The 23,993-nt window shown below is 40.4% G+C and overlaps 2 protein-coding genes across 2 annotated transcripts in view; one reads left to right on the plus strand and one right to left on the minus strand.

Annotated features, from left to right (window-relative positions):
* Positions 1 to 23,993, minus strand: part of LOC146498311 (uncharacterized) — a 48,969-nt gene that overhangs the window by 2,104 nt on the left and 22,872 nt on the right. Inside the window, exons 58-87 of the mRNA XM_085140504.1 lie at positions 23,884 to 23,973; positions 23,738 to 23,800; positions 23,306 to 23,365; positions 23,150 to 23,218; positions 22,257 to 22,340; positions 22,011 to 22,097; positions 21,846 to 21,929; positions 21,669 to 21,737; positions 21,333 to 21,422; positions 21,152 to 21,241; positions 20,976 to 21,065; positions 20,797 to 20,886; positions 20,637 to 20,705; positions 20,435 to 20,497; positions 19,126 to 19,188; positions 18,896 to 19,033; positions 18,626 to 18,673; positions 17,830 to 18,380; positions 15,881 to 16,033; positions 14,409 to 14,474; positions 14,116 to 14,227; positions 13,968 to 14,023; positions 11,108 to 13,858; positions 8,553 to 8,699; positions 8,317 to 8,402; positions 3,640 to 3,697; positions 1,126 to 1,165; positions 687 to 829; positions 423 to 566; positions 90 to 285 (exon numbers count right to left, since the gene is read on the minus strand). Coding sequence (XP_084996630.1) covers positions 90 to 285; positions 423 to 566; positions 687 to 829; positions 1,126 to 1,165; positions 3,640 to 3,697; positions 8,317 to 8,402; positions 8,553 to 8,699; positions 11,108 to 13,858; positions 13,968 to 14,023; positions 14,116 to 14,227; positions 14,409 to 14,474; positions 15,881 to 16,033; positions 17,830 to 18,380; positions 18,626 to 18,673; positions 18,896 to 19,033; positions 19,126 to 19,188; positions 20,435 to 20,497; positions 20,637 to 20,705; positions 20,797 to 20,886; positions 20,976 to 21,065; positions 21,152 to 21,241; positions 21,333 to 21,422; positions 21,669 to 21,737; positions 21,846 to 21,929; positions 22,011 to 22,097; positions 22,257 to 22,340; positions 23,150 to 23,218; positions 23,306 to 23,365; positions 23,738 to 23,800; positions 23,884 to 23,973 — 5,850 coding nt within the window. The remainder of the gene's footprint in view (positions 1 to 89; positions 286 to 422; positions 567 to 686; positions 830 to 1,125; positions 1,166 to 3,639; positions 3,698 to 8,316; positions 8,403 to 8,552; positions 8,700 to 11,107; positions 13,859 to 13,967; positions 14,024 to 14,115; positions 14,228 to 14,408; positions 14,475 to 15,880; positions 16,034 to 17,829; positions 18,381 to 18,625; positions 18,674 to 18,895; positions 19,034 to 19,125; positions 19,189 to 20,434; positions 20,498 to 20,636; positions 20,706 to 20,796; positions 20,887 to 20,975; positions 21,066 to 21,151; positions 21,242 to 21,332; positions 21,423 to 21,668; positions 21,738 to 21,845; positions 21,930 to 22,010; positions 22,098 to 22,256; positions 22,341 to 23,149; positions 23,219 to 23,305; positions 23,366 to 23,737; positions 23,801 to 23,883; positions 23,974 to 23,993) is intronic.
* On the plus strand, positions 16,329 to 18,029 carry c18h14orf119 (chromosome 18 C14orf119 homolog). Its single transcript, XM_085139809.1, has 2 exons — positions 16,329 to 16,929; positions 17,014 to 18,029. Exons 1-2 carry the CDS (start codon positions 16,540 to 16,542, stop codon positions 17,185 to 17,187), a joined length of 564 nt encoding a protein of 187 aa, XP_084995935.1. The 5' UTR covers positions 16,329 to 16,539; the 3' UTR covers positions 17,188 to 18,029.

Raw genomic sequence — 23,993 nt, forward strand, 5'->3', positions numbered from 1 at the left:
GTAATATGAAAATTAGATTTCAGGAATACATTAATTAATTCTGATGAATTTATTTCTGCAGAGAAGCCATCTTACAGTGGATATCTTACCAGTGTTGATTTCTACATCATGGCTGGTATGTGTTGGTGAATGAGTTTCAACAGCTACAGGAATAGAGGTATCCATCTGCTCTTCATGAGCCTTTGTCCTTTCTTGGTCTACCTGTAGATCATCTTCCTCTGCCTCCTCTTGTCTGCTCCTCTTTGCTTCTCTTTGCCCATTCTCCTGGCTTTCTGAATGCACCACCTTAAATACAAGATATCACACAAAGCAATCATCAACTGAGAGATAACCTCAAACAATCTTAAAGAGCACTTTACACATAATGAAAGTGAAGATACTAGCGTCAGGTTAATCAGTAGTTAAACACTAACAGCAGTAACCTGTGTAACTGTGCGTCTAATCTGAAGGTCCTGATCAGAGCGCTCCCTGTCTTCATCATCAGCCCCAGAGAGGACAGCTTCCTCTGGATGCAAGTCAACTACTGCTTCCTGTCCTAGACATGGCCTGATGTCTGGGATCAAAGACTACAGGCAAAGCGTGAGGAAACAACATGGTTAAGCTTTCTACGAGACAGTGTTTACAATGCATATGTGAGAATTACTGTTAACTACAATGTAAAACAAATTATGCTTTGCTGCAAATACCTTGAGTGAGTCAGTGGTGATGCTGATGGAAGGTTTCTTGGCAGTGACAGCTGTGCTGGAGCCCCACCTCCTCTTGCGACCAGCCACTGTCCCAGACTCCTGTTCACCCTCTGCACTGCTGGTGCCCGGGGATGATTTACTGCCTGGGAAGTAATGGAATCAATACAATGCTCGACGTTTATGCAACACATCAACCGGATATATATACAGACAATGGTCTTTTGAATGATTACTGAATTATATATTCTGTTGAATAACCAAATTTAAGAATTTTTTAACGCTGCTGTGTTCTCAAACCTTAGCGTATCAATGCTGCACCTCCCGTATCAAAAATATTTGTAAAATAGATTAATACAAATATGAAGAGAAAAAGCCACAATATCAACATGAATAATCAAATGTTAGTAAAGAATGGAACAAGGTGAAAGGTTGTACTCACTGCTAAGAGAGATCTTACGAGCTGAGAAGGCCTTTGATTTCTGAAACACAAGAAGACAGAAACAACCCGACATACATGGGAGAGGTGAGACGCCGACACCATGGAATGAGACAAATGGTCAAGTTGGAGAAAATGTGGAATAAAAACAAGAAGCGGGTAAAGAGAACTGAAAACAACCTCGCCTTAAAACTCGTTGTTTATTGATGGCAAGCTATGTTGCGTTTGTTTATGTTGTGTTCTGCTAACTTTTTAAGCTCTACACCTGTAGATTTTTGAAAACATTGCTTACTTTTAAAGATTGAACTTCTCAAACTTGAACTTTCTCAAAAAAACAAAACAAAACAAGCCCCCCCCCCCAAAAAAAACAAACAAAAAAAACAAAAAAAAAACAAGGACCTAGTGGAAACTGTAATGTTTCAATTTAAGCACTAAAATGTTTTATTTTTTTAAATGTTTGTAGACAAACTCCAACTAGTTCAACAAAACTAATATTTAACTACTTTAGTCAGCTATAAGTAAACTAAGACACAAGATCACCAAATAGGGGTTTAGAAATATTTTTGTTAAACTGCAGGAGGCACAATTAAAAATCCAAAGCTCATTCTCCATCAGTGATTAAAAAGAATATAAATTAATATTAAACACATTCAAAATAAGCTATGAAATACAGCACTGAGTAAACATCTACTTATTCCCTGACACCTGATCCTTACTGTTTTGGATATGGCCCAATCACGACTGCATGTACTGTATTTAGGGAACAAGGGTCCAATCAATGGTGGCTGGATGAAAATCTGAAATCCTGCTGGCTGGTAGGTTGGGCTCAATAGTTCATTTGGGTTTGGGCTTTGAAATGTTCTTGGCCAAAGTAGTCATCTTCAGATGTTAGTCCTTTTAAAGATGTGGCAGACTTTTATACTGGCAGAAGAGAGTGATCAGTCCACTTAAATTGAGACCAGATAATGAATGCTGTCAACAGTCACTGTGCAACAACTCCATAAGTTTGACTTAAAAGTTCTGCTGTATTTAAGAAGCAGTCACAAAATAGCAAAACTCTGGCAACAAATGGCAAGTCCTTTTTCAGGAGAAAACATTCCCAGCCTCTTGCAGTCCAGATATTTGCTTTAAGCTATCTGAAAAAGTGTCCAAGCAGCAGATGTCCCTTCCAACAGATACACAAAAAATCCAAATGTCCTTCATACCATTCTCCAGGTCATAATCCACAATGCCCACTTTCTTTGATCGTTATGAGATAAAAAATGTCTTTGACAATAATAATAATTAAAAAAAAACTTCTTTAAACTTGTTCACAGCAGCCTTGAACTTGGCTTAAGTGAGCAAGCTTCTTTCCTCATGCTCTCGCTGTAGACTTTAAGGGTGTGGGGCTAGATTGGTAAAAATCAGGCTGCAAGATGTGGGCAACGTTGACTAGCCAACCCCCCTTTTAAAACTTCTGGTCCAATTAATAGTTTCTGTCAGCCATATCGGTGAAAATGAGGCAGACTTTGTTGCCAGGGGTGTCCCTCTGTAGTGCAGACCTTGGGGCTTATCTGTGGTCAACTCTGGATTCTTGGGGACAGTGGAACAGGTGCAGCAGTAGCAGTAGTGCCAGAGGTAGTACGCAGGTACCAATAGGGGCAATGGCAGAAGCATGAGCACCTTTATAACAAAGGAATCATTTGGGGTTTAAACATCAGCCACAGTGAGAAAACACCCTTGCTGTTTGTTCCTATGACAGTACCCAAGGTTAACATACTACCAAGTTTGAAAATGGCCCATTAAACCTTCTAATGACCCTTTCTTGTTGTTTAAAAACAAAACAAAAATCTAAATACTTACAGTAAAATGTAACATGTTTAAAAACTAGGAATAATTCAACAAGTGCAAAAAATCTAACTATTATGGATGCCTGTGACTAATTGACTAGACGTTTAAACACTGCTGCCAGTTAAATGTATTATTATATTATTACTATACAACAGCAGTTGCCATTTTAAAGATACTGCTGGCCACTCACGTTGCCTGCAGCGCTAACACCAGCTATGCCTCCGTCTCTCTACCCATCTCTGTGGAGGAAAGCAACGAGCGAGGGGGGAAAGTAAACAGATGACAGCCGAGACAGCGAACCATCGCTGTTCCTCAGCACTGTTTAAAAATAAATAAATATTGTTTGTGTCAGAATAAACTGGAACTAAACCCACGAGTAATCACACTGCACTGTGGTGCAGGACATATTGTTATAGTTCATACTATAGTTAATATAGTTCCACAACCACACATGCAATACTTTTTGGGCCAATGTTGAAATTTGTCGATCAATTTGTGTCCAGTTTTTAATATAGTCAGAGTTTTCTGTCTTTTCAAGTAGATGAATAGCTAAGCTTTCTCTCTTGTTTAAACAACTAGTAAATTAGTCACGAGGAACATCCCTGAAAACTGCATCTCCCCTGCAAAGTACTTAATTAATGAAAGCCTTCAGAACTGAAATGATTTGGGATTCTCCAGGTGCCTTACCTCCTCACTGGTTTCTTGAAATTTCTCTGGATCTGCCATGGTAGTCTCCTTCATCTGCCTGCATATTGTTAAAAATAAATACACACCAAAGAAAAGAGGTAAAAAGAAAAAAAAAGATCATCAGTATGAAGAAAGAAAACTCACTCATAAGATATTAAAAATATTAAATTAACAGCTTAACACAAGCAATCAAAACACTATGTAAATGTTTAACAAAAACAAAACATGTCAAATATAAAGTATTAAAAATATTCCTAGCAATAGGAACAAAAGGATTAAAATCAGAAACTTAATTGATTCCTAAATTAAAACTGATTTAAAATGGATATGCCTTTGTAAATATTGCCAGTAGCTGGGCAGTGCATGCAAAATTAATACTTTAGTCCTTTAAATGTCATTACACTGCAATCATAATTCAAAAATTCACGTTTTCTCAAACACGTGTCAAGGAACCACAACACAGCATAAAAACGCGTTAAAATCTCAGCAAGTGGACCCACTCCAATGTAATGCACAAACAGCAACCAGAAGATGCTAAAATTACTGCGCCTTCACCGCATCACACGTTGGTGACCACATCAAATGCGCTGCTCTCGTCCCCCTCAGGGTTAAAGAACTGAGCCGAGAAAAATAAAACAGAAATTAAACGCAGTTACCACACTCCTTATTTAGCCAAGGTGCGCCCGTCCAGATCCGACACGCACTACAGCTACACGGTACCTGACGAATGAGCGTACGCCTCACGTCGTCACACCATCCTCGTGAAAGCACACGCGAACAAGTCCACTCATTGCGACTGAAATCAACTTGGGGAACTTCACACCACTGAGACCACGCCGTGCTCGCTCCACACGCAGCACACAGACTGCGACTGCCGTTAAAACGACTGCGTCGCAACAAACCGCTTCTCTTCCCTCCCTGCTGTCTTCCTCTCTCCGAACACTACTCCTCTGTGAATACGTCCATGACCGCAGCGGCTGTCAACCGAAACCTGCAGCGGACAAAGTGTCGCCTGCTGTCTAGCTGAGCCGCGGTGTGGAGAGCCAAAGGCCGGCATAGGCTGCTAAACCCGCCGACTGAGCACAGCCATGTTGCAACGAATAAAGAAAAAAAAAAGATCTTGTATTAAAAAAAAGAAAAAGGACCCACATCTTTTCTAGCACGCCGGATTTAAGGTAGTCTCATCAATCGCCTGATGGGAAATTCAATGACCAGCCTTTTTTCTTACACCGTTTTTATCAGGTCTTCATTATAATGACATCATGGAAGCGTTAAAGTGAACACATCAGTATGTCATTACATAAAACAATGTCCACGGAACTGGCTTTTTTTCACGCGCTTTTTCCACAATACGTAAATAGCGATGTGCAAAATAATTACTACTTACTAATAATTACTTGTTACTTGTTTTTTTTAAGTTGAAATATTTATGAAATAATGAGATTAAAAAAAAGAAGAAAAAAAAGCTTTCAGTCATTTCACTAGCTTTGGGCCTAAAGGACAGTTTAAGCACAATAAAGCTACAATATATTTTGTGGGAGAAACAACCTGACATCTTACTATGATGATTGTAGGCCTCTCTTTTACACTGATCATCCATCTTGATGAAACTTACAATAAAAACTGCCTAGAGTACTAGAATTAACATCTTACTTACTTCTTACTTAATTTAGTAAGAAGTTACAATTATGTCATTGTTATGTTAAAAATATTCTTTAGTTATCTGCATGCTGCAATAGAAAGAAAAATGCATATCTGTAAATAAGAGTTAAGACTGATGCTAATAAGTAAGTGATTATGCATAATCCGTAAATGGAAAAAGTTTGGAACACTAGGTCTCTTCCTAGAGCTGGCCACCCAGCCGATCTGAGCAATTAGGGTAGAAGGGCTTAGTCAGGAAGGTGACCAAGAACCCGATGGTCACTCTGACAGAGCTCCAGTGTTGCTCTGTCGAGAGAGGGGAACTTTCCAGTAGGACACCCATTTCAGCACCACTCCAGCAATTAGACAGAAGCCACTCCTCAGTAAAAGGCACAAACGGCCCACCTAGAGTTTGTCAAAAGGCACCCAAAGGACTCTCAGACCACGAGAAACAAAATTCTCTGGTCTGATGAAAAAAATGCCAAGCCTCTTGTGTGTGGAGGAAACCAAGCACGACTCACTACCATCTACCATCCCTACAGTGAAGCATGGTGGTGGCAACGTCATGCTGTTGGGATGTTTTTTGACACCTGGGAGCTTGTCGGGGTCAAGGAAATGATGAACGCAGCAATGCACAAAGACATCCTTCATAACCTGCTCCAGAGCATTCTGTACATCTGATTAATCTTCAGATTCATCACATTCATCTTTCAACTGGACAACGACTCCAAGCACACAGCCAAGATAACCACACAGTGGCTTCGTGACCGCTCTAAATGTCCTTGAATGGCCCACCCAGACCCAGACTTGAACCTGATTGTACATCTCTGGAAAGATCTGAAAAACGGCTGTGCACTGACACACCCCACCTAATCTGATGGCGCTTTAGAGGGTCTGCAAAGAAGAATGAAAGAAACTGCCCAAAAATAGGTGCGACAAGCTTACTTAAAAAAAACAAAACTTGACGCTATAATTGCTACCAAACATGCTTAAACGAAAAAGGCTGTGAATGTACATGTTAAAAAAATGTTATTATTAAATTTGCAAGATTTACAAGCAACCTTTTTTTCACTTTGTCATAATGGGGTATTGTGTGAAAATGAATTTATTCCAAGGCTGCATTCTGACAAAATTGGGAACAAGGACCAAGCATCTAGGTGAAGCACTGTCAGTACTTTCCAGATGCACTGGATATACACTGATATAATGAAGATAATAATGGATTGCATTTATATAGCGCTTTTCGGGGCCCTCAAAGCACTGTACAATTCCACTATTCATTCACTCTCACATTCACACACTGGTGGAGGCAGCTACAGTTGTAGCCACAGCTGCCCTGGGGCAGACTGACAGAAGCGAGGCTGCCATATTGCGCCATCGGCCCCTCTGGCCATCACCAGTAGGCGGTAGGTGAAGTGTCTTGCCAAAGGACACAACGACCGAGACTGCCCAAGCCAGGGCTCGAACTGGCAACCTTCCGGTTACAAGACGAACTGCCAACTCTTTGAGCCACGATAGCCCCCAAGATCAATGAATAACATGATAAATTCACATACATGCCTGTGTTTTTATACATGAGTGAATCGAACAAAAGCCTCAGACATGGCAGGTTATTACTAGTAATTTTATTAGAGGTTTTGTATGTTTTGAGTGGTGAATGTGTTGACCTATGTGGAGTTAATCCAGTGTTTTATTACAATTTGTTTTTTTGTTTTTTTTAATTTTTAAACATTTTTTTTTTATTTTTAAACCTGACAAAAACATGTTTCTATCATTTTGTTTTTGTATTTTCTTTGTAATAAGAACAGACATAAAAGTCAGTTGCTCATTTATTGAAATATCTTAAAAGGTCCTTAAGAAGAAGGTAAAACAAAAGGGTAAAGCAAGCACTGGAATGTGAAAAAGGTTTCCTACCCAATGTTGCTCATCTATCATATTGTTTTTCTACGATGCTTTTCATTTGTATTTGTGGATTTTGGGACAAATTGTGTTACTTGACAATTTTGACATACAAAATCAGGCAGCAATTTCCACTACACACTCAAGTCTGATTTTACTCCAGTGCCACCGGAGGGGCTGAAGATCAAGGCTATTCACAACTTTGGTTTTGTCCCTAGTTTAGACTTAAGAACCTTAAATGACAATGTATCATAGGAGATGAAACTTCTTTGCCATTGTTATCCATTGTTTGTTTTTTCAGAAAGTGGAAAACCTTTCCACAGCAATGTAATCAATTCATGTTTCAAGAAATGTTTATTTTGACTGTATTGACAATTAAGGAACTATCAGTCCAAATTTTTCCAGTTCTGCGATATAATACCATCACTTCAGGTACAGAGTATATCATACATAAAATAAATACAACTCCTATATTTATTTATAAATAAAACGATAAATGGCTTCAGGACCAAAATACATTTTTTAAATTTTATATTTCTTATTCACCTAATTAGTTGCACTACTCTCATTTCAGCTTACTGTGAGCATCAGCCTGCCGCCTACGGCTGTCATTTACTGTCCCACTAGCTTCTTCTTTCCCTGCTGTTTACTCTAAGTGCATCTACTGTCACACGGGCACATGTGGAATGGAGCTGAAGAGACTGGTGAAATGAAAACTATTAATCTAGCTGACAACAACACTTTCTGTAAAAATAGAATATAAAGTAAAAATAAAATATATCTTTCCAACCAGTTTTAAACTGAATATAAAGAGGGGGAGGGAGAGAGACCCCCTAAACAACTGAGCCTTTGCTGTAGCTCTTCAATTAGCAGCGAGTGCATTAGTGTTTGGTGTGTTGTGTGGTATACAGAGCAACAAAGCTAATTTGAACAGACTGGCCCACCGTCCACCTAACAGGGCCAAACTGGCAAATCCCCACTCATGATGCAGCAGAGGTCAAATAGTTACTGAGCATTGTTAACAGCCTCTATACTTGCATGTTAATAAGAGCACAAATACACTGATCCCAGTGAGTAAATCTGACACACAAACAAAGTATAAGATATGTTTCAGAAAACTGGGACTGAAAACCAGACCTTTGTTTGTCCTTTTCCTCCTCTTCCTCACTGTCTGTTCTCTTCCCATGTTTTTCTTCTCCAGTCGGTGCTTCAGAAAACTGTGCCTGGGAATTTTAAAGGGCAGGGAATAAGATGAAGAGCAGACAGCGTGGTTCATTTATGGCAAATCTATTTTATTATCAAAGACCTGACCATTCTGACACAGATATTGTGACAAGGTGAATCTTCTGGGGAACTTATTCTAAGCAACTTACCACGTTGTGACTGTCTCCATCTGCAGTTGTGTTAGCCTTCTCTGCAGACGTCTCTCTTTTGCAGGGAGAGGTTTTTGAGGATTTCTTTACATCCTCATGCTGAGCCGCCACGTGCTGTGTTGAGGAATCTCTTTTAGATATCTCCTCCTTGAAGGAAAAAAAGAGAGCAGTTCAATATTTTATTTTATTTTTTTTTGCATTGGAGCGAAAATATATAAAGTCTACTTTGAATTTATTTTTACAAAATAGGCATGGTAAGTTTTAAAAAAAATAAACATTTTCAGTTTAAATAATATGATTTATAATAATATGATTATTCAGAAATGGTAAATGGCAATTAATCTTTTTATTCTATTCATTAAAAATCAATGGAAACAATAAATGACAACCTTTATTGCTAGCTGCTTTTGTCTGCTCCTTTATTCAGCACGGGTCACAGGATATAGCTCTGTATATATTTGATTTAGCAAAATCTCTCTGGAAGCCCTTTTCCAAGGGCTCTGCACCTACTTATGCTAACCACTATGCTAAGGGCTAGTCATGCAAGTACTCACAGTTACATATATAGCTTTAATAATACGTGGCAGTATAAAGAGATGGACACCATTCCACCTGCTTCCCTCAGTGGTTGTTAATCCTTTTAATGTATTCATAATTAATTATTAGGAAAAAATATTTCACCATGTGTCCACAACTAAAATCTTTTTGATTTATTGTTTCTTTTTTCTTTTCTTTTTTTTAAAGAAGCAAAATTTTTGGCTTTATCAGACTTAGCAAAATTGAGGACTATATAGCAAAACAGCAAAGGAAATAGCTTGATTCTGAAACTCTGTCCTTGATAAAGGCTGTTATCCCCCCTAAAAAAAAACACAGGAAAAAACTGTTGACTTCATGAAAGGATGTTTATGATATTTTTACAATCTACAGAAGACCACCACACGACACAAACTGAAAAAAACAAACGAGGGGCCCCAGTGATCTACAGAACAGGGGATCTGAGTCACTGGTTTGTTAAACAAAATTAGCAGCGCCTCTAAAAAGAGCCACCCGCAGAACCACCCCCACCCCCAGTCTCAACATCAATGAAATCCAAGATGCTGCTCATTACTAGAGTTGGTAAGTAAAGCTATATCTGAGAGCGGCCAATAAAAGGAAAACATTAAGATGGCAAGGCAAGCACAGCTACTGAAGAATTACAAAATAAGAAAAGCTTTTGAACATAAAGTTCCAAGTTTGAGGTGACTGGGTAGAAAAAAAAGAAGAACATGTGTAAAAGAACCTGAAGAGGTGTTTGATGACACCTGTCATGACGGATGAAATGTGGGTGCTCTGGCATTGGTAAAATAAGAGATTTGCACAGGATGAAATAGTTGTAGAACAAGGACAACCATCACTCCATTTTTGCAAAACTGCGTGAGCCATTGCCTTTGATTGGAGCCAATTGCCTTACAGGACAATGACCCAAGACACAGCTCCAAACTATAGAAAACTATTAGAGAAGAAGCAGTAAGCTACTATTCACAACGGAGTGGTTGGCATTCTCCGGGTATCTTAACTGTACTGAGCAGGTGAGAGAGTAGTTTAACTGTTAAGACACTGATCCACATTAATGGTGATGTTTCAGGCAACACAGAGTGAAATGTTACCCCAGCAAATAAACAAATAGACTACTAAACGGCTGTGAGGCTGTGACTGATGCAAATGGAAGTTCTCTTTTTTCTTTTTGCAAAAACAAAGTTTGACGAGGAAAAAAACACAATACTACACCAAATAAAAATCGGTTACTAGCCTAGTCAACAACAGTCTTGAGTTACCTTTTATTCTTATTTACCTTGCAACTCACATGATGATTAAACATTGATAAAATTAGTAGAGGGATACAAATGTTTTCATCTGACTTGTGCTATTTATGCATCAAGCGCAACTTTGGATTTAGCCCCACAAGTATTAAACTAAGGAACTATAGCCCACAGTGTCTTAAACACAAACCAGACAGTTTTAACAGTTAAAAAAGAGTTAAATTGAAAAATTGTACCCACTCGCTTGTATTCAGAGATACTTCCAGAAAACACCTGCCGTGATCAGAGACTAATACCACTCTGCTGAGAGCCCACTACACCCAATGAATACAGATCCCCTTAAAAGTAAAGTAGCCTTCTTTTTAAATGATAAAAAACCATTTTTAGCATAAAGAATTCAGCAGACTGGAGAAATGCAATCTGAGCAACAATATGATTTAAAATAAATTTTAATAAACTGGTATATTATACAACTTTATAGTCACAAGTGTGACACAAATAAATAGTCAAGCATCTATACCATTGCCAAATCATGATTAATGACTGCAAATGTGTATGGTGCCATTGTTCAAGCTCTATGTAAATTCAGAATATGTCCAACTGCTGGAAACAACATAGGTGGATGTTATACCTTGATTATTAAGGTGATGGATATTTATCCAAATATGTTCATTTTGGAACTAATTTAGTTTGGTTTATATAGATTTAATACAACTTTGCATTAATGCCAAAGATAGACAGATCATTTATTCTTACCTTTGTAACTCTGGAGGTGGAGTTCTTTTTCTCTTGAGAGGACGAGGATGAACCGGATGATTGAGAAGATGAGGACCCAGAGTCCGATTCTGAGGAAGAGGAATCGGATGATGATCTTTGTCTTGTTCGTATCCTTTCCTTCTTTGAATCTCTTCCTCTCTGCTCCGCTCCACTCACTGAGCTTGACAAACCCTTGCTTTCATCAGCTTCTTTTACTTTTTTGATGGACTCCTTGGCAGCCTGTTCAGTCTTTCCTGAAGCTGCCTGTTCTTTATCCTCCAACACTAGCCTTGTGGCTCTTTCTTCTTTGGGACCCATTTCAGTAATAACAGCAGTGTCCTCCTCAGACTGGATCCTCACAGATCCCGGTGGTGCAGCAGCAACCTGCTGATTTGTCCGTAGCTCTGAATCTTCCTGTTTAACTGAGGGCCTATGTCCTTCAGACTGTCCTTTCCCAACAGTGGTAGGAGAAGTGACAGGTGAGGTGCGAGGCTGTGGGCTATCAGAAAATGTACGGGGCCGCTTAATAACCATAGACGTGGATGAGGGTTGTGCTCGGTCCATTACGAACCGGAATTTTTTAAATGACGAGTGTGGTGAAAGAGATGTTGTTGAAATGGTTGCACTACACTCTGCTGCTTGGCCTTCGCTCTGGGGTTCTGGAGCATGGACTTGTTCCCGGTCTCCTGCCTCTGCTGACGAGTTTACAGCGGGTCCTGTGGAGAGGGAGTGAGGAGTTGGCAGGGGTGTGAGACCAGCCTCAAGGCCACATTTGGATGGAGAAAGGTGACTCTCACTCTCCTTTTCAGCCACCCCAGTTTTATCTTTCTCCTGCTCCAGCTTCCTCTCCCGCTCCTCCTTTTCTTTCTGCACTGCTTTCTCATTCTCCAGCCTTTCAAGTTCAAGAGCTTTTTCCCTTTCTTGCTCCAGAGCTCTCTCCATCTCTTTTCTTGCCCTTTCTAGTTCTTCTTGCTGTTGGGCTCTCTCTCTCTCTAGCTTTTCCTTTCTCTCTTTCTCAATTCTCTCCTGTTCAAGAGCCGCCCGTCTCTCTGCCCTCTCTTTTTCCACCCTCTCTCGTTCCAAGGCCTTTTCCCTCTCTATCCTCTCTCGCTCTAAAGCTTTCTCTCTTTCGAGTCGTTCTCTTTCTCTTCGCTCTAACTCCAAGGCCTTCTCCCTCTCCAGCCTTTCTAGCTCTAAAGCTTTTTCTCTTTCTCTTCTCTCCAACTCCAAGGCCTTCTCCCTCTCCAACCTTTCTAGCTCTAGAGCCTTTTCTCTCTCGATCCTCTCTTGCTCTAAGACTTTTTCCCTCTCAATTCTCTCTTGCTCTAAGGCTTTTTCACGTTCTATCCTCTCCTGCTCCAAAACCTTTTCCCTCTCTAACCTTTCCCGTTCCAGAGCCTCTTCTCTCTCAATCCTCTCCTTTTCCTGCCTCTCAGCCTCCAGAGCTCTTTCTCTTTCTAGCCTTTCTCGCTCACGCTCCAAAGCTGCTCTCTCCATTTCTTCTCTCTCGCGCTTTTCCCTCTCCTCCCTTTCTCTCTGCAGCCGTTCTTGCTCCAGAAGTTTAAGTCTTTGAAGCTCAGCCTGCCTTTCAAGCTCCAAGGCCCTCATTTGCTCTTCCCTCTCTTTAGCCAAAGCTTGCTCCCTCTCCTGTCTCTCTTTTTCTAGAGCAAGTTCCTTCTCCTTCTGCAAAGCCTTCTCTCTCTCTTCCTTTTCTAAGGCCTGCTGTTGCTCAAACCTCTCTCTCTCCAAAGCTTGCTCTCTTTCTCGCTCCAGTGCTAGGGCTCTCTCTCGCTCTTCCGCCGCGGTACGATCTTGCCGACGTTTTCTCAGCTTCTCTTGTCTTTCTAGGTCAGACTCCATCTCACTGACCCTCTCGTCAGGCACAGTGGGCTCAAGCGTACTCACAGGTACGTGAATATGGGCTGAATGTGCTCCTGTAACACCCTGATTGGTGCCTGGCATTATTGGAAATGGTACATGCTCTGCAGTGTTAGAGGTGTGAGTGGTGGCAGATACCAGGCTCTCTGGTGGTCCTCTGCCAGGAAATGATGTAGCTGAGGATGAATTGCTGTCTTGCCTATCAGCTTCGCCATCAGTGCCATGCCATCCTGCTCCGGAGAAAGCACCTTCTGACTCCATTTTACGTGCCAGAAGGGTTAGTGGGCCAGGCCTGCGTTCAGCATGTCCACTCCTTTGTGGCTCAGGGCTGCTACTACGGCTACCACCGCTGGAGGAACCAGAGCTGGAAGAACTGGGGGAACGCCTGGCTTGGGGAACATCTGGACTAGGTGGACTCTGTTTAGGGGTGTCAGGCAAAGGGAATGATAATTCTGGTGGAGGGGAAGGAGGCGGTGTTGGCTGGCGGAGTTGAGGTGACAAAAGAGAAGGGATGTGTTGCTGCTGCGGTTGACGGGACGCTGCAGACCTCTCCCTTGTTGTGGGTCCCCTGGCTGGCTCTCTGAAGTTTCTCCTTCGAGCACTGCTGTCCCAGTCGTCATCGTCACCGTCCTCATCACCATCCTCGCTGTCGTCATCGTCGCTGTCACCTGGGACTTCACTGGATGCAGAGCCTCTCTCTGGCCTTTGCTCAGCGGCAGGAACACGCATGGGCACAGAGCCAGAAGCAGGTGGACTGGACATGTCAGCCTCCTGGTTTCTGTTTGCTTGGCCCTCATTTACCGCACCCAACAATCCCTCTTCACCAGAGGTGCCAGCTGGCTTGTGCTGCTCAGGTAATGCTGGTGTGACATCCTGACAAGAACAGAAAGGGAGCACAGATTTATTTATTATCCCCTCCCACAATTTTAATCAGAAAGTTACTTTTACACCTAACACTTAAGAAGAGAAAGTACAATCTAACCTGGGCTGGAGGAGGACACGATGTACTATTGTTGACTTCTGCATGCTCCTCTTGCTCTGTTCACAAAAGAGAAATAAACATAAAAATCACAAGACTTTACAATAACCATCCATCCAATGTGTACAGTATTTTATTCAACACAACTTGCCATTTGTATCATATGCTTCGCGAGCCTCTCTCTCCAGACGCTGCCTCAGTAGCTCCTGTTGCTTAGCCAGATACTGCTTTATAAAGCTGTTCTGGCTCATTTCCTCACCAATCTAAACACACAGAGAAATTTTGAAATACAATGCAAGATCTCAAGGCTAATAACGCATACCTTTTGCAGACATTTATGAGGTTGTGTAAATGCACGGTTTGCCATATATACATAAAAGGCCATCACTTATCAAGACACTTCAGCCTTTTATATGAAACTAAAACTATCTTTGAGATTCACACCTGAGAGTTTGGCTGTAGTCCAATATGAGCTGTGGAGGTCCTCTGCAAGTTCTCCAGCATGAGAGCCTGTTAGTGAGATAAGAGATGTTTTTAAGCAATAAAGGCAGAACACTCTTTCATGGACAACCTTGTAACTGCACTCTATTCAGTAGTATGTTTTATCACATCCGCTGATATTTCCGCCCTTGACAAAATATAATGAGTTTCTATGTACTAAATGTAACAAATATCCTTAAGCATCGCTGCTCCTCTTTTATAATAATCTTAGACTTGGAGAATTTTGTCTTTGATACTTTTTTAGAAAGCCCGCGGTTGCGAGAAACTGCAAAACTTGTCGACAAATGAAGGAGGATGATATGCAACAATGTTCCCATGTAAGATGGTAAAGGACATGAGAGTCTGTCAAACAATAATTGACAAGGTTTCTCTAAAGCTGTGGTCAAACACCAACCAGTGATCAACTTATCTTAAATTTCATTGATCACCAATGAAACACCTTGTATAAATCTATGCACTATTACTACTACTTTATTCATGATCTATTACTTTGCACGTAGACATAGTTGATCTTTTACATTGCTATTATGTCCATTATAATGTCACTGTCATTATCAGATGCTGGTGGGACGAAACTGTTAATAACCTAATGGCTTTATATGAGCTTTGCAAGTACGTTAGCTGGTAACTACGACTAAAATAATCAACATATTCTGGGTTTTGTGAGAAAAGAACCACTGTCTGGCGTAATAGGTTATATAAACGCAATGCAAACACACAGTAAAGCGTTGATGGCTCAGTGAAATAATGCTATCGGAACTACCCAGTAACAAAAAGAAAAGAACGCCCTAGCTATCTTAATAAGGTTTGACGATCTGTCGCAATGAAAAACAAACAAGCTCAAGACCAACGGCAGCTCACGGGCCTGCTGCAGATTTTGAGGGAAACTACTCCTAAAACTAGCCAATGCGTTTACCAACAAAAAAAGGCAAGAACGTTAATTAAAAATTGCGGGTTAGCCGCTAAAAGTTGTCGATCTTCTCAATAACTCTAAGTGGTGAAATGTTAATCTGCTGGACAAACTCACAAGAGCAGTGTACACATCGTTAAAAGCAGCATACACAGCAGCAAGCGAGTCGCTAAGGCCACTGATCAACTCATAGCGTTAGCCAGGAGAGCTAACTAGCTAACGGGACAACATCAACCCGAGACACAGTTTAGGATCAGCCGATAAGTTGAGTGAAGTGCCAGTCTTTCCGTAGCTGGAACATTTCTACAGGGCCACAGCACTGCATAACCACAGCGCTGACAAAATAAAGACATTTACAGCTGGTGAATGAGCTTTAACCTCGGTAACTCTACTACGCTCAGCAGTAACGATACTCAGTTGTCGGCCCTCGAGAGAGCATCAGCCCGTCTCTTCGTTAACGTTAGCTTGCAGCGACCGTGGCACCATATATCGCAGTAAAACTCACCCCCTTGAGTCTTTTGATGAGAGTATTCTTCTGGCCGCTCTTCGACAGCCCCCTCTCCTCGAGAGCGGCCTTTAAGTCCGCTACTCGAAGGGACTGGAGCGGTCTCCCGTCCAGCGTAACGTCTTCAAGGTCCGCCATTTTCCGTTCCTCTTGTCAGTTCCCAGCTAGAGCGACGATCAACGCCTTCATCGACGTCACGTCATCGCCGACGACTTCCCCCCGAAATCAAATATCAAATAAAATAAAACGTTTATAAATATTTTAAATCCCAGACCAAGCCAAAATTACTTTCATAAGCCAAATGTATTAGTTGAAATGGCGTCGTTAAAAAATTATAGTATTAATATTTAGATTTTGTATGCGCCACATCTTGCGCAACATCTGCGCAAACCTGACTTCCTACACAGCACAACTAGTTAACTGCACCCCGCTTCCTGTTAGCAGCTCTTTGGATTTACGTGACTGTCGTTCGGCTTCTCTGCACCTCGACTATGTCGGTAGTGAGTTGATATACGTTTTAAAAATAATGGGGAGTCACAACTCTATATCTTAAAGGTAGTTATTAGCTAGCAATAGCGACTTTAAAGTCAGAGCCCGCCCGTTTGTGCTCCTTAAACAAAACGTTAAGCTAAGCTAAATGGATTATTGAGCTGTTTAAGATGTCGTGGTTTAATTATGTCAGTCAAAGCTCAAGTCAACACCAGCCCACTGACAATCAAGGAATTACAGGCATCCTGTGCAGTTCTCCCAACCCAGTGTTCACGTGCCCTGCGAGTTTCCCTTCTCCCAGCTTGGGTGAATTTCCCCCAGCTCCTCAAGGTGTAGTCAGCCCTCCCAGCCTTGAGAAGCTGTCCTGCGCTTCTCCGAGTGCAGGTCAAGTTAGAGAGCCCGAACCCATCTCCTACGTAACCTTCCAGGAGCAGCGGTGTGTCCTGAGCTGGTTCCAGAGCTGGACTCCCGTTCAGAGAGAGCGGTTTCTCCAGGACCTTCTGGGGAAAGCTGTGCCGGGCAAAGTGTGCACCCTCCTAGACTCACTCAGCACTCTCCAGGTACTTTATGCAAACTTGCAAACACATGGTCTGGAGTGGAGTGCCATTTCTAGTAAATAACTGGCGCTTTCTTCCTCTGTGTAGGTTAAAGACAAACTTCCAAACATCTTTGAATGCCAGCTCCGCCTGTGGACGCAGTGGTTTGAGTCTTGGGGAGAAGAGGAGAGGAATCATTTCCTACACATGCTGGAAGAGCGGGACCCGGATTTTGTTACCCACTTTTACAGGAGTGTAGCGGGTACAGCAGGAAGAGACTGAGTAATGTTTGCATTGTGATAGAAAAGCAAGTAATAAAGGGGTGATGTGTGGTGTGAAAAACACATTCTCTGAGTCTCTTTGTAGAAAATTTAGCCTTCTTGTAGATCGTAGTGTTCGTATACGTTTTGTAAGTAAAGTTCTGTATGCCTGCTCCGCCGGGTTTTTAATTGATTGACACGAATTTGTAAATAAACAGGTTTAACATCTAGCTGTGGGTTAATATCTAAACAGGCTTAGCTCTTCTGTGAGGCAATTAACACATCTGGAACAACATGGACAAGAAACACTTTTTTTTGATAATGAGAATAAACAAAATGTTTTAGTAATGAATTTTATTAATAGACACTCAGGGACACCTTACATAGAATCAAATATCAAAATCACAGTATTGATAAAAATAACAGGTGGTAAAAACCATGGAGTTAAAAGCATGATTCAAATCAAAGAGAATAGGCAGACTTAAGGTTGGCTTTGAAGACAGGGAGAGAATGTTGCAAGCATGGTATATTTGTTTTACAGTCTGAAGCATTTAATAGCAACAATAGCAGAAATATGTGCACTTATTCTTCAGTTATTTTATTTCCCATACTCGTAAATGTCACATTTTTACATGGATGCGGACAGAACTTCTCGTGACCCTTATTTTATCCAGTCAGTTGCTCCAGGAGTAATTAAAACTACTGGATTTGGAGCGCTGCCATCTTCTACACAGAAATTGACAAATGGGTAAATTTTTCCTGTGAAGCGCTGACCTACAAAAGTATACATATGAGTTCTGGACCCTGAATCATAAAATGAGATGGTTCCCTTTTTGTAATCTAGCAGGATACCCAGGGTAACTGGTTGCATCTCGGTAGGAATGGGAACCGCTCTCTGCTCTATAGCTCTGTACTGACCCTGTTTGTCCAGGACTATAGTCCAGTAATCATTTGTTGGACTGAAGGTTATTGATCCCTTTCTTCGAGAAGATTCACTGGTCATCCCAAGGTGGTAACAGGTCTTTCCAGCTACTGAAACCTCCCAGTAATGCTTGCCAGATGAGAAGCCAGTGGCACCCAGGACCCCCAGAATCACATCAAACCGTCTTGGATTGTTGGGGACGTCTTGTATAAAATCTGTAGTGGACATCTCTGTTTCATCATCAGATAAAGCTATTCTTGGGTGCGCTGTGTCTGGATCGAAGGTCATCTTTGCTGTTAAAAGAAACAGCATCTGAAATCAGCATGCAGTAAAACAACCCTGATAACACAGATGGCATAATTTAACCTTAATGTGGAAAATGTAAGGGTGTGCTTTAAAGTTATATAGACGTTTTCATACAACAGGCTGTTGTATGCAGCGTGAGTAGTCGTGTATTTTTTTCATGGCATCTGTGCAGCTTTATTAGCTTTAAACAAAAGTGCAAAGAAAAAGAAACAAACTTTCGTGTGTGACTCACAGGTATGGATGGTCTTTTCTTCTATATCACCTAGTTCCCTTTGAAGCCCTGAGGACAGAGTAAGAAGAGAATGCCAGAGGATTTTGTGTCATAACAGTTTACTCTTTGTTGCTGGGCTAAACTATAAGTTCTACAATTTCCTAAGGTTTGTTTTTCTCAGCTTGCAGGACTAGCAAGAAGATTAAATTATCCAATTAAGAATCCTCACATTCACTACTACCTACTTTCCCATATTATACTGAATCTGTTCATTCTGTGGCTTGAACATACTGTCAATATTATTCTGCAGTTTGTTATTCTCCCTTTTCTGTCTTTGTAACTCCTGCTCCAACTGGTTGAGCTTGGCATCCTTCTGACGCAGCTCCTGGTCTCCATCATCATGGCACTGCTGCAAATCTCTTCGCAAGTCTGTTTGATGAAATACATACTTCAGAACCTCAAGGAGTGCATCTGTACAATATATCCACACAATAATAATGCGGTCACATTGGGAATCTTACCTTCACACTCCTCTGGCAGTTGAGAGCAGCACATCTTCAGCTCTGTGACTTCCTGCTTTAGGTCTGACAGAGGGAGAGAGATTAAACATGAACCAGCTAAATGAGAGTCACATTTGGATAGTTTTGGATGTTTTGAGAAATGCATTTATTTGTCCTTGTTTAATTTTAGATGAAAAGATGTCGGAAAGTAAAGTTTATTTATTAAGCACTTTTCATAGACAGGCAGTCACAACATGCTCCAAAGAAAGTAAACTGTCTGTCAGTTCCGAGGTTTGATTTTCCAGACATAAAGAAAATCTGGTTCTTATCATACCAGACAGAAATTAAGTAAATACAACCTCAGATGCACAAAAAGCAGTTCAAAAATAAGAAGCAGTGTGTGGAAAATGAACTACACCCTTCGTGAACTACACCACTCTTTCAATGATGAGGATGTAACATCCTGGACAGGGAGGAACGGTGGTTTGAGCGCGGAGTCAAGGAGGCCACGAAAGTGGAAAATATTCAAGACAGTGGCTAGGATAATGCAGCAAATTTACCATGCTATACTCAGAGAAACTGGGGCAAAACGTGCTACATCTGAGACTCTATAAGCCTCAGTTCACATGTTAAATGTTAAAGTTTATGACAGTAAGACTACAAAAAGACAGAAAAAGTTGTTTGGAAAAGACTTGAGTGAGTTTTATTGTGAAATACGGGACAGCCTGATAATCTGTCTAAGGGCCGAGAACCGAGTATTGTTACTGCCGAGCGTAGTAGAGTTATCAAGGTTAACGTTCATTCACCAGCTATAAAAGCCCCTATTTTGTTTACTGCAGCCACAGGACCCGGGCACCTCGCAGTCACTGAGTCACTCATAAATGCATCTGTTTTTCCATACAGTGCTTCTGCCTTTTGGTTTAGGTTTTGTTAGGTAAACAATGATGGTGTAATATATCATGTTTTGCAGTTCATCTGTGCTTGTACTTAAGACCCAATACTTTCTTTTTACCCTGGCTGATTGTATTGCCACTAGCTAGTTAGCTTAACATAAAGACTGCAAAAAAAGGGAAAACAGCTTGCCTGGCTCTATTTCCGCTCAGCAATTTGTCTAATCCATACATGACAAACATCGAGTTAGAAAATAGTCGAGTACATAACAAATAGAGAAAGCCAGGTTAGCTGTTGCCCATGATTTTCAGTTCGTGTTAGCTAAATGAATGCATTGTATTATAAGAGTTAAATAGATCTTTAAATCCAACCCTGATACATGTTTGCGACAAAATATCAAATTAATTTTATGACTACACCTGCAATATAAAATACAAACCTTTGTTTGCTGCTTCAAGTTTTTTATTCTTTGTTTCTTGTGTTTTTAGTTTCTTCTCCACGTCTGACAAAGAAAGTAAAAAAAAAAAAACCTTTTTAACAGGATTTAAGATCAAGCAGAAATGTGTTGCAGGTCTTCAAAATATGTAATGAGATTGATTCTACGTGCACTAAATTGTTAAATGACTGCAAAAATCCCAAACCTTTGATTTTGTCAGATGTCTGCGTTTCAGCCTCTTTCAGTTTCGCCCTCAGATCCGCAATCTCCATAACTATTGGAAATGCAAACAACTGGAATATTATATCGTACTAATAGGACACCAACAGCATGACACCAAAAAGCAAATTCAACAATATTCATACCATGTTTATAATTCTCTGCATCTACATGCTCAAGTTGACTTTCAGTGTCATCCAGCTGCCTTTCTTTCAACTTTAGTCTCCTTTGAAGGTCTGAAAATGCGTCGAGATTAATAAACACAACCATAAGCTTAAAATACAGGTTACTTTGTGCAATATACATTTCAAAGTTTGTTCTGTACCTGCAAGGCTCTTAGTATGAGCCTCTTTGAGGGCTGCTATGTTATTTTCCAGTGGTTTCATTTGCTCATGAAGCTCCATAATCTGAGCAGCTAAAACAAAACACAAACGTTATGGACTCTGATGCTGTTTGATATTTCACTCCTTGTTGCTGACTGAACCAGAGCAAAATACTTACACAGATTAGCAATATTTATATCTTTTCTATCCAGCAGGTCTGTCTTGTATTGTATCTCATTCCTGATGGCCTCCAGTTGATCTTCCAGATCTTCAAAAACAGGCAAAAGTGAGGTTTTATGTCCTTAAAATATCTGTAGTATTACTATGATCACATCTGAGGAGAGCCCACTGCATCCCACCTTTAATTTGTGCTTCTTGTGTCTCATTCTTCTTCTCTTGTTGCTTCTTCAGTCTTGCTATTTCATCTTGCTGATTCAAGATCTGAAATGCTATTAAAAAAGAAAATCATCTTCATGCATGCTCAGTGCATCCAGGTAAGGAAATCCCCGAAAAATTAAGTCTGTTCATCCGGACGTAGCGTTTTCAGTGGGAGAAATGTTCAGTCACTTGAAAACACTCACTGAAAGCACTACATTCAGATAAACAGACTTTTTGGGATAAACATATATGTACATACATATTAAAGACAAAGAAGAAGAGAGCGAGGGAAGTATTTTATTCTGACTGTTACTCACTCAGCTTAATATTTTCATTCTGTTCATCTTTAATTCCCTCAATCAAAGAGTTGAGCTCTTCTTGACGTGCTGGAGAAAAAAGATGAGGAATTACTTTTTTTTCCCACCGAATGCACATATTTTATTTTTTAAGAAGTCATTGATTTACACTATGTGCAGGTAAGATATGTCACTCACCTTTAATCTTCTCGTCATCTGTATCATTTTTCGCCACAGTGACCAGTTTCTCGATTTCTGTTTGCAGTGCAATAATCTGCAGAACTGAAAGAAGGTTGGAACACTGATAAGTATTTGTACCTGAGTTAGTAATCTGGATTCTTTCAGCAGGTTGTTTGTACTCACGTCTACGTGGTTGAGTGCTTCTCTCTTTCAGCTCTTTTGTTAGTTTGTCCAGCTCCTGATTCTTTTCATCTATGGCTTTTTGGAGCTCTGCAGAACAGACAAAACTTTGTTTGGGGGGATTTATGCGTAAATGTAAATATTTATTTAGCTAATATTAAAGCTGTACAACAACCCTTTAATGTACACCATTTGAATACTGGACCCCAGTAGCGCTGCTGACTTGACTTGACAATGAAACACACTCACCATCAACCTTGGATTTGGACACAGAGCTGTTCATTTGTGCTTTCAGTTGCTCCACTTGCTGAGTTAATGTAGAAATTTGTAGAGCTGAAAGAATCAGTCAGAATAAACATCAGCGTTCACTGTTCTCATCTAAGAAACATGAAAATGTGCACAACATCTGCGAATAGTAAAACATTGAGACTGTGGAGAAAGAAATCATGGCAATAATTTATTTTTTTTGACACATTAAGATATATTCAGATATTTTAATATTCAGTAAAGGGCTAAAAAGTTCCTTTTCTTATCAATTATGCTCCTATAAAAACATAAATGTATTTTTATTGCAACACATTAACATCTAGTTTAAATTCACAAAGTCTGATTGACACCATCCTATTGCAAAAACCTAGCAAGTGGCTAAGAATGACATTGTTTTGCCTTTATGCACCTACAGCAACTTGTGAAAAACCTCCTTTTATTTGGATATTATCTTATGAGGCAGCTAGTATTTATATTCACAAAGTTGAATTACACATGCCTACCAACCACCTAGGACCTTGTGAGATTACCCCAACCCCCAATGTGATTAAGTATATCAATCAGCCAGCTGCACAAATAGGCCAAACACTACAGTGGCACTGCTGTAGCGTGGGCATCTAGTAGTAATTATAATAAATAATGCAGTACATTTACAGCTCTTGCTTGACCATGAGTGACTCAGGCGTTCCCCTAATAACTACAAAATTTCATCATCATGAATGAAACCTTTTTTGTAGAAGATGATAAAAAGTTAGTAAAATGTGATTTACAGCTTCTAAAATCTTCACTTTTAAAACTGTTTAATAGAAAAAATGAATTCATTATGATGAACTTGACAGCTTAGAAGGTTTTTAATTCAGAGATTCAACACTCACCAAGTGAAGTAACAGAGTTCGATTTGGACTGCAGCTCCTTGATTTTGTCATTCAGGCTTTGCTGCAGATCTGCACAGAGACATTTATTATGGGTGCTGAACACAGAGAACAGTTTTCTGTATTTAGCAAGAACAGCAAGTCAAAGATTACACTCACCTGTAACTTTCTGCTTATCCTCTGAACAGCTTTGTGTCTCGTTCAGTTTTTGCTGCAAGTCTAAAAGAAAGGTTACATTACTAAGCAATAGTCTAGGCATTATTTTTTGATAGCGGCCGGCATGAAAGTTCATATTGTTTTCATTGGGTTTTGACTATGAGTTTGTAAAACTATTCCAGATTCCAGGTTTCTCCAATAATTCAATTCAGTTCACTTTTATTTATACAGTGCCAAATCACAACAACAGTTGCCTCAAGGCGCTGTGCTTTGGTGACAGAGGGAAGGAAAAAACTCCCTTTTAACAGGAACAAATCTCTGGCAGAACCAGGGAGGGGCAGCAATCTGCTGAGACCGGCAGAAACTTGCAAGCATCTTAAAATCAACTTAATCCTTCTTGTTGCAGAAACTTAAACATGCCACGGATGAACTTACCGAGGATCACTTCCTGATCACGAGAATGCTCCTGATCTTTATCCTTCAGTTGTTTTCTGAGATCTAACAAAATGTAAAGTTAGCTTCAGGTGAAGAAGGTATCAGAGGTGATACTTGCTTTTAGAGATCAAAAGAAAAATACTTACTAGAAATTGTAGCAGCACTTTCTTTATCCTCAGCTGTCTTAACTTTTTCAAGGTTTTCAAGTTGGCTTTGCAGATCAGTGATGTTCAAAACTGAGGAACAGAGGAAGAAA

This window comes from Neolamprologus multifasciatus, chromosome 18, assembly GCF_963576455.1.
Source record: "Neolamprologus multifasciatus chromosome 18, fNeoMul1.2, whole genome shotgun sequence".
Taxonomy (NCBI): Eukaryota; Metazoa; Chordata; class Actinopteri; order Cichliformes; family Cichlidae; genus Neolamprologus; species Neolamprologus multifasciatus.

Bases quoted from the DNA above. Each gene is read 5' to 3' on its own strand.
- c18h14orf119 (XM_085139809.1), top strand. From the start codon at position 16,540: ATGTCGTGGTTTAATTATGTCAGTCAAAGCTCAAGTCAACACCAGCCC. The intron at 16,930-17,013 runs GTACTTTATGCA...TCCTCTGTGTAG, and splicing joins ACTCACTCAGCACTCTCCAG to GTTAAAGACAAACTTCCAAA.